The 13711-nt window shown below is 39.3% G+C and overlaps 1 protein-coding gene across 6 annotated transcripts in view; it reads right to left on the bottom strand.

Moving 5' to 3' along the window:
* Positions 1 to 1028: 1028 nt before the first annotated feature.
* QTMAN (queuosine-tRNA mannosyltransferase) overlaps positions 1029 to 13711 on the bottom strand; it is a 170971-nt gene continuing 158288 nt past the window's right edge. For 4 of the 6 annotated variants that reach the window (XM_077784897.1, XM_077784901.1, XM_077784898.1 and 1 more), the window contains 3 exons: positions 10148 to 10218; positions 9344 to 9435; positions 1029 to 2358 (listed from right to left, as the gene is read on the bottom strand). In XM_077784897.1, the coding sequence (XP_077641023.1) occupies positions 2275 to 2358; positions 9344 to 9435; positions 10148 to 10218 (247 nt within the window). In that variant the 3' untranslated portion in view covers positions 1029 to 2274. Of the gene's footprint in view, positions 2359 to 9343; positions 9436 to 10147; positions 10219 to 10367; positions 13230 to 13711 lie in introns of those variants that run through there. The other 2 variants (XM_077784899.1, XM_077784900.1) reach the window with 2 other exon arrangements.

Below are 13711 nucleotides of genomic sequence, written 5' to 3'. Positions count from 1 at the left end.
CTGTGCATCTTTGCTAAGAATGTAAAGAAATATCAGGAGATAACACAGCATTGCTATTTATTACCCTGCAATTAAACTCCTCACAGAGTTTCTATTATAAAACATTATTTGCAAGGGTTCATAAGAAGGGAAAAAATTTCCACCAAGATGAAGCCTTGCTCAGCAGACAGAGCTGGGCATGGTCGAAGGATCACGGTCATTAAGTTCAGCAGGGCAGGGCTGCACCTCACCAAGGAGCTGGGTGAGACCTCCCCTGGCTGTGGGGCTGCCCTGAGGACAGCAGGAGCCTCCGAGTGCAAACCACACGGCTTTGATGTTTCGAGTCTGCTCACCACAAGCCCGAGTGCAGAATTACAGCATCTCCTCTTTCCCCTTTATTGGTTTGGAGAATGACTCACTGTGATACTTGAAGCAGTTTGCTACAACTGCACCATGCCTCAGTTTCCCCAGCAGTGAAGCCAAAAAATATTCCAATTTGTTGGTGCAAGGTGGGATGACACTGGTGAACATCTATGATACATTCTGGCAGGAGTGCAAGGCAGTCCTGCTCCTTGGGTCTTCCAAGGATGACCACCAGACCTACACTCTTGGGAGGACCACGTCCACCCAATCACAAGCTGTGCCTAAAGCCAAACTGGGCTTTGGCCCAGAAGAAAGGAGGAGGAATCTGCATACAGAGAGATGATAACTGCAAAATTACAATTCTGCAGTGCTAGGAGAACAACAAACACTTTCCATTGTGTCTCCCTGGCTTGTTTTTGATTGCTTCATGGGGTAATTTTAACAAGAAGTAACATGTGCTCTCTCTCATGCTGAAAAATGACATTTCACTTCTTGATGGTGTCAAAGACACTCGTGGGGAGGGGGACCAGCCTGTACCTTTTACCCCTTTCAGGGAGAGGAGCTGCCTTGATCCAAGGGAAGCTGAGACCACACCTGTCTGCAAAGACAAGTCTTACCAGGCTTCACGTCGTAACACCTTACCCAGAGTCCTCTTCCTGCTTCTTCCCAGAGCAGAGTTGAAAATCTTGGAATTGCCATAAGGTTTTATTATCGCTTGCAAACCAAATTCCACTTCATCAGATAAAGACACAATTGCATTCATTGACTCTGACACAAGGATATGCATGGTGATAAACATACAGATAGATGTACACACTTATACATGAATGAGATATGCTAATTAAAAATTGCAGTGGGCACTTTATTAAAAATTTATTGTACAATCTACATCTTCAAAACATTTTACATCAACAAATACTGCAGCTTGACTGCTGGAATCATAAGTGATTTATCTTTAAAAGACTGTATTTGCAACTGGATGCAAAGATTCTTGATGAACTGCCATTACATTTAAACTACTGGTTTTTATTGGAAGTATTTTGATTGTTATCTGTTTGTTCTCCATCCTTGAGAGAAATAAAACAAGTGTCTCGGCTTTCATTTTATCGGATAGATGGCACCATGTAGCATATTTCCCAAGCTAGTTTGAATTACAGCTGTTTATCTTTCAGCTTTCTTTAAGATTAATTAAATGCAAATGTAACTCCACGAATCATGGGATTACCTGCCAGACCCCTTATTAATACCTTCACTTAAAAACCCCTTTGCCAGAGAGTCATTAATTTGCAATAAAAAAAAAAAAAAAAGACAGAGAGAGAGAGAGAAAGAGAGAGAAGTGCTCAAGCAGCCCTTTGCCTCCCAACAACCCGGAGATGGCTGCCCAATTAGTCCGGCAGCATTCGGATCCTCCTTTCAGGCCCTGTGGCCCTTTGAGGACACAATAAGGCTCCAATGATAACCTGGCAACCTAGGTAGAAACTCAGCCAAGTGTGAGCGTTTGAAGCTGCAGCTTGGCTGCCATCGTGTCGGCGAAAAGAAAGAATTCAGGCACCATGTCATCCAGTACAAAGGATAAAAACAGATTCAACCGGAAATTCAATGTGGCACCACATATGGGATACATGAGTGCGGTTACACAACAGGCCACATATTTTTTTTGAACAGTCTCCTGCATGTGATGCCGAGGACATGTGTAACCATCATAACGTCTCTAAGAATCTGTATTTAATTTGAGCTGGGGTGGTGGCAGGGATTGGAGATCTGAAGCCGCCACAGGTTTGTGGCAGATGGCTCTGTGTCAGCTATGACAAGCAGCCAGGCTCGGCTTCCTCTGCAGATTTTCTTTTCTCTCTGATCAGGTAAATATGGGCACACTCTGGAAACTTCCACAATTCTGCCTGAGGCTGCAAGTTTGTGACTTAGCCCCATCTGTCACAAATCTTCCCTCGGTTCTGCTGCGAGCAGAGACCTGAATTTACTGCCGAGCGCTGCCCAAGAAAACCCGGCCGTCTCGCCCTGCGAGGAAGCACAAGAGAGAAGGACACGGAACCGTGTTAGAGGCTGGGACACAAAATGCCAGAAGGATTTCAGGAGGGGTGGGAGCCACTTGGTCACAGAACACTTATGTGCTGTTATTTAAACACGGGGGGAATTCAGGGTTTGGGTTTTTTTTTGAGACAGGTAAGCTGATCATAAGGCCCAGGTTATTTGCTCCCCCTGCTTTTCTGGTGGTCTCAGTGGACACATCAAGGACTGAACAGTCTCAGGGACCCTCAGACATGGCAGAACCATGAGCCAGAAGGAGCAGGGCCTAGTTCTGCTAGACCATCATCACTCTGGGCTTTACTTCAGAATAATCTCTTTTTGTTTTTTTTGAGGAGTGGTAACTATGCAAATATCTGGACATTCATTTTTTCAAGGAATAAAAATTCCATGAAAAAATGAATTTTGAATGAAAAATGAAAGACAAATTCCATTGTCTTTCCATCAATAGTTTTAAATATGTGGGGATCAAAAGAAGCAAAGTTTTCACATAAAGCAGCATCTTCCCATAAAGAACAAACAGCATGATGTCAGTAGCAGAACAGTATTTTTCATTAAATAATCAACTTGTTTCTAGTGTCCTAAGATCAGCACTGAAGAACTGAATACCTACTCTGCCATCACTGGACTTCAGAGTTAACCTTTAGACTTTAATAAGGAGTCTTCATCCATTTAGACTGGCTCTTTCAGGACAGCTCAAGTTCAAGCACACAGTATTGATTTAGTGTAGATTTTTTGCACTTTTTAAAAAATTGGCTTAACAAAATTAAGATTTAGAGATTAATTTTCCACACAAAACCTGAGATTTGGCAGACAAGACTGGAATGATTTACAGAGTCAAATTGTATTGGGTCAAATCTACCCTGTGATCCAGCTCCTTCACTCTGCAAGTGAGTAAGGGGGAAAAATCAAGGTGGAAAACAGTTTGCAGCAATTATTTTTGGAGTTCAATTTTCAAACTCCGAGCACTTTTGGAGACCACCACCAGAACCCACCATTGCTTTACATGAATTGTGTGCACTGTGAGGCCGAAAGCAGAGCTATTTAATATTTAACACACCTCAGCAGAGTAACAGTATTTCCCTGACCAAACTGGTCTGTTCTGCAGTTTCTTACACTGGCCTTTTAAAACTCACCTCTTTCTTGCTGTCTTTTAAGAAAAAAAAAAACATCAAATTTTCAATGCAAATCTATGCAGTACCTTGCACAGGATGGCTCAGAACACACTGACTGACTATAACAGTGGGAAAACAGTTTCCTGCTTTTTTCCCCAAGGTAATTTGAATAAACTGTACTGGAAAAAAAAAGTTTTCATGCTTTTTGCAACTTTTCTTCCTATTTCCTTTGACCCATTTCTCCACCTACTATTTTGAAGTGGCTGTGGCTCATCTGCCAGTTTTCATTTGCTCTCTAAAACTCTCCTGGAAGCTATCTAATACTGTCAGAATAAAAAGTTCCAAGTCCTGGTGTTTATGCTGAAAGTTGCCCCTATAACTTCTTTAGTCCTACTCTGCAAGTGCAGCCAACTGCTGTGAGCTACAGACCAACATCTGGGGACATGGTGATCATGGAAATGTTGGATTAATGGTTGGACTCAAGGGTCTTTCCCAGCCTAAATATTTTTAGAATTCTGTGATTAGAGCTGGAGTCTCCTGGATATTTTACCTCAGAGAGCCAAGAGCAAGACAAGCCCAGAGAGAAGTTCAGGTGCAGGCCACCTACACACATATATATCTGCACATATATCCATTTTTCTATGGCTGGATCCCAACATTAGGCAACTCCAACTCCCTTCCTGCCAGCTCATTTCTTCCACAGTGAGGATCCATGTTAGCCAGGTAGACCTGCTTCTACCAGAGTTTCTTGAAGACCAAAGGTTGACCCAAAATGCTTAAATTGTTTCCCACAGCCCAGCACACCATCCCACCTGTGCAAACTCCCAAGCTAGACAGGGCTTTCACTGTATCAGCCATGCACAGGGAATGGAAAGTGTCAAGATTTGAGTCTAACATGGATGTGATCCTGAGCAACTAAATCTAAGTTTGAAGTCAGATCCTACTTTGAAACTGGCCCTGCTTTGAACAGAGGGTGGGGCTGGTGATGTCCAGAGTCACTTCCTTAACCAGTCTGTGATTCTGTGCTCCAAATAACTAATGGAAGTTTTCTTGCACATAAAAAAATCCTTATGTTTTACATATTTTCCTTAGGATCACATGCCTAAGCACTGGAACAGAGATGGGAGAGAATGGACACAGAGCTCTGCACTCCAGAGTTCCTGTAACCTTCCCCCACAGACTCTGAGAAGCAGATCTCAACCACCTCTGAAACCATTTTAAATCACGTTCATGGGAAACTGAGCAGCTCAAGAGGCAAATACAGGTTTCTTATTTGTGTTTCTAACCTCCTTTGACCTGCACCTAATGCTGGCCAGGTAAAAGCAGAAATTCAATACAATTCCTTCTTTTTTAACTCTGCAAACGTGCTCTGCTAGTGAGCAGAAAGCCAGCAGGATGGATGGAAATACTTGCATTATTTGCATACCCTATAAAGCTCTGAATTAATTTTATCAGCCCGGGACAAAAGATCTGGAGAACACTGTAAGCAAACATCTGCTCAATATACATTCACCATTAAAAAGTAAACAGTAGGATTGGCTCCATAAGGAACAGGTTGGGAATTATCAGAGTACTACACATCACATAAACTGATGGCACAGCCCGGAATTCTCTAAAGCAATGATCACACCAGCACAAAGACAGCTCTCAAGCATCAGAACGGCTTGAATGATGAGAGATTAGAATATAAACATGGAATAACATTCATAAGGAGAGACTGAAAAGACTGGGATACTGAAAATGTTGGACAAATGTTTATAAAATAATGGATGGTACAATAAAGATGGACAGGGAGCTCCTGCTTCCAGGCGACCAACTCCAGAATGGGAAGACACTCAACACAACTGAAGGTGGGGAAAACCTGAGCTAATTAAGGAAATTATTTAAACACCATCATAAACAAATCATAGAATCCTGGGGTGGTTTGGGTTGGAAAGGCCCTTAAAGACCATCTTGCTCCAAGCTCCTGCTGTGGGCAAGGACACCTTCCATTAGACCAGGTCGCTTATGGAAAAATGAATTTCCAATGGAGTTTTGCTGGAGATTGGGTAAAGATAAAGGCAGAGGCACCATCCCTGGCTCTCACATGGCCATAGGTACAGGAACTGTGAATAACAGGGCTGAGTGTCTGATGGGACACCTGGCATTGGCTCTTCTGCATCCTCATGTGCCCAATGCCCAGTTTATTGCACTGAGAATGCCTCCTGATGCTTCCCTAGCTTTGCCTAAACATGAAATCTGGACCAGGAGCAGTTTTCCCTTTCTACACATTTCCCTGAAATAGCCAAGATACTGCTTTATCTCAAATCAGAGAAAAAAGAAAAGGAAAGGAAAAGAAATAAATGAAGTTTTGTTAGAACTGCCCTATACAGCCAAATCCTGAGACTGGAAACAATTCAGATGTCTATGGTCTAACTGGGATCTTAATTTGATTTTACAGCAGTTTAATCCCTTTGAATTCAGCAGACTTCCTTCTACAGTGGTGTCAGAAAGAAAAAAATCACGCCATGTGTCTTTTCATAGGCAGGTGAGCTTCTGTAGTGTGATGGAAATGAGAAGATGAATGTCAGAAAGTGGGCCAAATTCTTTTCTCCATTAAACAAGCATGAGTGAGAGTAGGATTTTTCTGTAGGAACTGAAGCTGACAGCATGTCAACCAGCACTCATTCAGCTGGGAGGGCTGGGAGAGATTATTTAAAGTTGTCAGCTCCTTCCATGCCTGGCTTTTGGCAACTCTTCTTGTCCCTTTCCACTGTATACTCTTTATGCATGCTGTTTTAAATTAAGAAACTCAAGTGAGGAAACTAAAAGGTAAACTTTAACAAAATAATGCAAAAGCAAACATTTTGCCTTATTTTAGTTTATTTATTTTAACTTTAAATCTACTAGATAGGGCACTAACAGGTCCTGTGGTGTGCCCTGACCAATGCCCTGCTGTTCTAACTTGCTTCATTCCTGTGCTTACCTTGGCAACCAAAATCACCCAAAACTAGAGTTTGATTCCATGAAACTGGAACAGAACAAATAATTGATAACAAATGAGATTTGCTTCCCTCTCATCTCAGTCTTCTGCTAATAACTGGCAGAAGGCAAGGCTGAAATGCAGATGAGCCAGCCCTGAGTGCTGTGTGAATACTCAGGGTGAGCAATACATCATCTGGAAAGTTTTTCATAGGTGCTTACATTATGGACATTTTTAAAAGTCTGCCAGCATGAATCTGCTCTGTGGAGTTAAGCTACTACAGTTTAATGCCTTGGTCTGTGCATTTTCACAGGGATGTTCCCTATGTCCAGCCTCTAAGCCTACTGCCCTGATGCCATTTATCTCCTTTCTGCCACTAATTTTGTTAGCACAAGTACTGAGGACATCTGAAGGAACAAACTGCCTGTTTAATAAGCCACTGTCTAATTATTATAGATATCCTGAGTAATAAAATCCCAACAACATGTAAAAGGATAAACCAAGGTGATTACTTCCCAACTTGTGGAGTTGAGAATCCCCAGCCAGCAGAGATAAGCACTATTTGCTTTTAAAGCATTTCTACTTCCAAAATGTCACAGATACTTGATAAACTCAATGCAGAGAATATGGCAGGATGGTTTCTGAAAGACAAGGAGCTGGTTAACATTGACTCTTGTGCTGGAATCCCTTTTCTAGCCCAAGAAAACAGAGATAATATTATAGTGATCTGAAAAAAAGTGAAAATACTGTGCAAGTGCTGTGTAGCTTTCAGGAATTCACTCTGTTCAGCTTCCTTACAAAGCAGCATCACTCCAGCTGTAATGACCTTAACAGCACAGCTCTGAGCTAGCCTTTTCCAGGAGCTTTTGTGGATGGTCCACAGTGAAGGAAGACTAGGTGTACGTGGGTGTAGGCACAAAAGGACAACTCTAACAGTATTCTCTGAGATGATCCAAAGCCTATTAAAGACAACAGGGATATTTCCTCTTGTGCTCACAGGTGCTGGATTAGGCTCTGCTTTCCTCATTTTAAAACAATCCCCCACTCAGCTCCATTGCTACCTGTTGCAGAGGATGGGCTCTGATAGAAGATCTGCAAACCCCGTGTATAAGGGGCAGGAAAAAGACCTTCAGCTTCTGCCTACTAATCATCCCAAGGAATTCTTAAAAAATTTTAAAAATCCTTCAAGTAAATCAGCATTTTGCCTACAGGGTTTGCATACATATTTTCAACCTGTACTATTTTATATCAGTATTTTTTGCATGCCTTGGCTCTGTGTTCAGGAGCTGGGAACCATGTGGGAGAAGATCCATGTGAATGCAACCATTAGCTGAGCTTGAAGCATTGGGAAATGCCAAGGTAAACATTTAAGGACTGCTTTCCCTTTGAAGCCCCCATGCCTAACTCTACGATACTATTGACTCAAGAAGTAATGCTGAACACTGGAAGTGTTCAGTCAGCATTTTAAACTATTATGAGCTACCTTCTGAACCATTGCCAAGTTAATAGACAATGAAAGATAATGAGCTTGAAATTGGGTGTTAAATTGCATTTTTGGTTCTCTCTTTTTTTTTTTTCCTTGAGGTTTAACTGTTTCCTGCAGAAACAACATCATCTTTGATGTATCATTATGTAAATGCCTATTTTTAGGTCACAAAAAAAGTCAAGGCGTGGGCTAAGTCCTTGCTGCTCTTGCTATGTGTGTGCAGGAAGGGGGAGAGAGGCAGACGAAACACAGCAAGACCCAACAGCTTCTGGTCCCCAGGGGAAGGGAGGGAGGTGGAGGCATGAGGCTGGGTCTGTTGGCAGCATGAGACTCCAAATTAAGGAGGAGATTACTCGACCTGCTCATTAACAGTGAGGCTGGACGGAGGAGGGAACGCTCCAAGAACCGCATTTGTGTCGCACGGGTTAACACGAGGAGCATTTCCATGCACCCCCAAGCCTTTAAGGACTTTCAGCTGAATTCAGGGGTTTTCATGAGCTGAAACACCTCTGTCGTGCAGGGGTGATGTGCATCCAACCTGCCCACGACAGTAAAAGTCAAAAACCGCTGTAAATGCATGAAGCAGCGTGTAAAAACCTGCAGTTATTCTTCTGAAAGCAGCTTCGTGTAGTAACGGCTCTTCGTTGGAATAATGTAAAATTTAATGCTTCATCTACATTCAAATTAAAAAAAAAAAAAAAAAGAAAAGCGTGACTCCCATCAGTGTAAATACACCATTTAAAACTATGAAAGTTGGCCTAGCATCGAACACTTGAGCAAAACCTGAATGGAGAGTTTGCCACTGAACCTGCATTTTCTCTACAGATATAATTGCAAAGAAGGGGACATGACAAATACCAGTAAATTATTCTCCCAATAAACTTTAATGCTTAACACACCTTATAAAGCAAATAATTAAAATAATTGTAATTATGAAAATCACTCAAATCATTCCCAAAGCCAAAGAAATCTTACCTGATACCTGTCACCTGCATTTTTTTGAAGATTAAATTAGGATAGGAAGTTAGGCTTATCCTCATTAGTATAATTGTAGGATCTTTCTTTTATTTTCCTTTTAAACTAATGAGTTGCATTAATCCAGGTTCATTTTTATAAGCCTCTTGGGTCCAAATGTAAAGGACAGTCATTTTAGAAAACAGTAAATTAAAAAAAACATGTAGCATGCATTAAGTGCACGTATTTCATAAGACCTAGGTTAATACAACTGGCATCTAGTTTAATTAATCCTTGTTAGTGTAACGACTAATATCCCTCCCTAGCATGTTTCCTTTAAACATTAGTATGTTAATTAAATGTTGTTTTTTTAAGGTTTTTTTTTTCCCCTTTGTACTTCAATATGGCATTATATCATCTAAAACTATTCCAAACAACTACCTTATAGAGATGTCTCCTTACAATATCTGGTCTCTTGCAGAAATTCTGAAGCCTTTTAAAAAGCTGTTCAGGTGTAGAATACAGATATTCAGCTGCAGGAAAAACAGATACATTTTTAATGAAACAAAAACCTCAAAGCACACACTCGATATTAGTCACTTTACTAATTAAAAATGCATATTGCTCTGTGCCGCCTCGTGTTTTACATTATTTAAGCATGATTTTATAAGGTTACCTCAGCTCACAAGGATGTTTAATGCTAAATAAGACTGTGTAGTTGTGCTGTTTAGACATCTCCTTTGGGTGATTAAAATACATTATTCTAATGTAACACAATGCATATGTGATACATTTAGTGATGAGATTTTTCGAAGAACTGGTACTACATTAGTGTGTATCCTGTACTGCAGTTGCATACTATTAAGTATTAAATTGTTTAAATAATTTGGTGTGATTTTCAGGCCTGGCTTTTTTTTTTTCCTTCTTCTGTGTATCAAAAACAAAAAAAATCTGCAAACCATTGCAGCATCAGTGACCTTTTAACAAAAATCTATCATTATGGGATGTGTATGCTAACAATGAAGAATGCTATTTCAAAACTTGCTTTTTTGTTATCTTAAAAGAACAGATGGCAAATATAAACTTCGTCTAATGTATTAAAACACATAAAATTTGCCTTAACACTAACATGTTGGCTTGCCAAATAAACAATTGCTTTCACTCAAGTTTATTCCCAAACTTTTGATTTTAGCAGGAATCATATTATTACGTTTCAGCAGAAGGAATAGGCAACAAAGCAGCTACCTGGGAATATCTCTGGGTAAACCAAGGCTTTGGGACACAGCGGGTAACAGCCACAATGCAGAGCCTCCATCCTGAGGATTAGAAATCACAAATATACAAAAATAGACATTAGTCAGAAAAAAAAAATTATTTTCCTGCAAGAGCCTTGAGACTGCCTGCATGCAGCAAGAGGGAAACATTTTTTTTTTCTTCAGCAGCATAATCCTTCTAAATGCCAAAGTTGCTCTTTTTAAAGAAAATTTTATTGATCATATGAATTACATAGAACAGAACAGCGAGCATATGTTTTGTTCGCTGAATAAATCAAAGCGCAGCTCTGCATTTTTTTGTTTTTTAAATACTGTTTAACACATTTTATAATCAGCAGACAGACACATGTAACAACATGGTGAAGTATGGATGGCTTTGCTTAATAATGCTGCTGGAAAACAAGGGGCACGTTGGCTACACCAGGGCGTGTTGCACACACACACCACCCTCACCTGGCACAGCAGATATTCCTCTCAGACTTCCAGACTCCAAAGGTTACAGCTAAACATAACCCAGGAACAACTTGCAGCATGCTCCAGGCTGGGATATTTCAGCTTATTCACATGCTTTGGATAATTTCATTTATTTTTTGGGACATAAACTGTTGTATTTTTTAATAACCGCTGATAAAATTCTTTTGCCAAAGCGTGCAAAGCTTTGTACTTGCCTTTTTTTTTCCCCAGGAATATTTTACATATCTCCCGTAACATCAAACCCAAATATTTTAGAATTGCACCGCCGTGGTGCCAAGTTTTCCAGTAGCAGAGCTGTCTCCCTTGGATTTCAGGTTTTAACAGAAAGGGTTAAAGGCATCCAGGTTTCAGGTTACTTTTTCACATAATGACCATTGATCTGACACAACGTCCCTCCAAAGATACAACCATAATTTCTGTTGGACAGAAATTACACAGTGAAATTCAAAACACTTCTTAAAATATGTTTATTTTATGAGAGGCTTTGAATTTCCTCCAACATGTTGACCATACGAGGACTTTATTTTTAACTTCAGTTTCCCTCATTCCCCAGAATAAAAAAAAAAAAAAATCTGAAATCTTGTCAACATTCACCTTTTCTATTTTCAGTGACAACCCAAAGGCTTTTGCTACCTTCGTGCCAATGTCAAGTTTGGTACTGTATTACAGGTACCCTGAAAAGACTCTGTTTCCTTTAGATCTACTCAATTTTAAACAGGAAAAAGAAAGAAAATAAAGAATAACATATTCAGCTTTCATGCTAGAAAACTATGCATATCCACAAACCCCAAAGACACATTTCTCTGCAAATGCTTTTGCTAAGAAATGACTGCTGGTTTTTTTCAAACTTTTAAAATTTGTAATTTATGTTGGGGTTTTTTTTTTAAATAACATATGCACTTCAGATTGCATTTTAAACATTAACAACAATTTCAAAGTGTACATCGTCTAGCACTATATTTTTTACCAAAGGGAAATGTTTCTGATGTGTGATTTAATTGATGATTTCAGTTCTTAAATATTGTGTCATATGTCAAAGCAAATAGATTTTTAAAGTTTTCTTTAATCTAGGAGAAAAAAAAAAGAGTGAAACTGTGGACATTTCAGTAATAGCTCAGATCACTAAGTTATGTTAAAATATTTGCTTTTTAATCATATCGTCTGCATGGGAAAAAAAAAAAATGAACAGCTCCCTAAAACAAAACTGCAGGCCAAGATGGGATCTGAGTCATCATTTGAGTATGAAATTTTCCCTTTCAAAAAACCTCTACCAGGATCATGAATTAGTAAAATAAGAATTTATTGCCTCTGTGGTTTGCTGGATAAAAGTTAAAAATTTGGAATTCTTTCATTTGCAAATGATCTTTTTTGCATACTCCTTTCTGCACCAAAGTTTGGGCGTATTTTTCTGACCAGTCCCTACTATGAGTAGTAAGTTTTACTACAAACCTTACACCTTCCATTTGTCAAATCCTAAAGATCAAATCAAGCTGGGCAGAGCTCACACTGACACAGACTTTGGTGTGAGGATGCACAGGGAATCCTTTAATTTCCATGCATTTCTGTTCTTTCCCAGAGAAGTATCATATCATAACAATAATAAAATTACTCTTCATTTCAATCCTTAAGCACTACTAGTTAAATAATAAATAAGAGTTACGATTGATCTATTGTTAAAATGGCTAGTAAATGGTCTTTTTATTCCAATTAACAAATCATCTGCTAAATCTATGAATCTTAATATTCAGGTCTATTCACTTCAATTCATACAATTTATCTGCAAATAGTTGTTGGGCTTTTGATTCTAAATATAATTAGCTGATAATTTTGCTTGGCTGAATTACTTTTCTGGAGGGCCTGCTAAGGCTCTCAGTCGCATTATCTAGCAATAATGAATCTGATAGGTGAAATTTTTTACTGTAATGAGGATGAGACACAGTTGTGACACCTGAGTCTAGTAATAACAGAAGACTGCTAATTATCGACAGCACTTTTTTGTGTGATGCACAGAGAAAAAAAAATCCCTCATTATTAAAAAATAAAAAGTTACAATTATAAGTGACACCGGAGGAGAGTAAATAAAATGGAGTGATTAAAACATTGCTGCTTTAAGGGTGTTTTTAATTAAGTGGAAATGCTAATGTTGTCATACTTAGCAGATGGGATTAAAATTAGTTATTGTAAGTAACTCATATTTTATGTTATGGTTTCCACAGCATGTCTACAAGATCTAAGAAAGTGATACATTCCATAAGACATTTAAAAAATGAAATTCTCATAGTCTTTACAGCTCATAATAATGAACATCATGAATAAACTATTGAAAAAAAAAAAAATCCTGCCAAGGCTTTTACCATCATGACTTAACTCGCATGGAATGCAACCATAATGTACTGGGCTGCTGGAATCACACTGCTGGTCTGCCTTTGTCTTTTGCTGATTGCTGCATTTCTGATTTCCTCCACACTCAACAATAACAGAAGTTTGGTGCTTGGGCAGGAATCCAACATCAAGTGTGGTGTCAAGAAGGTACAGCTTTGGTGCAAGGGAAGATGATGACCACCCACCAAGGTGACGTTCTAAACGAAAGCACAGGATGCATCATGTAACTGCAGATAAAAACCTAATTGCACACTTTCTCCTACTTTATTTGTGTAAAATTTTCCATCTGCTACATCTAAAGATGTCTAAACTGTTAGTATCAAACCTGCATTCAGCTGCCAGCTGTGCACATTAAGGATTGCAAAACACTAAGTAAATGAGGCAGCATAAAACCGAGTAGTACTGGTCCATCTGCCCAGTACTAGTAGGGACCCCCATACCTGGTCCTTTTAAAGCCCCACACTGCTGCTCAAATTGATAAGGAAAATACTTAATAACATGCTTTAAGAGCCTTGGTTTAGAAAGCTCAATTTGCATTTGCTATCATGACTTCTGAGTATTGGAATCTGCCTACTACTAGTACAAGTTAATGCTTTTCATCTCTCTTTCAAATGCTCTTTGAAGAACTTTTAATGAATGAAAATTAACATCTATAATTTATAGTATTTGCTGTCAAATT

This window comes from Lonchura striata, chromosome 8, assembly GCF_046129695.1.
Source record: "Lonchura striata isolate bLonStr1 chromosome 8, bLonStr1.mat, whole genome shotgun sequence".
In the NCBI taxonomy this organism is placed as follows: Eukaryota; Metazoa; Chordata; class Aves; order Passeriformes; family Estrildidae; genus Lonchura; species Lonchura striata.
The sequence above is the reverse complement of the archived record's forward strand: the minus strand, read 5'-3'. Positions and strand labels throughout refer to the sequence as shown.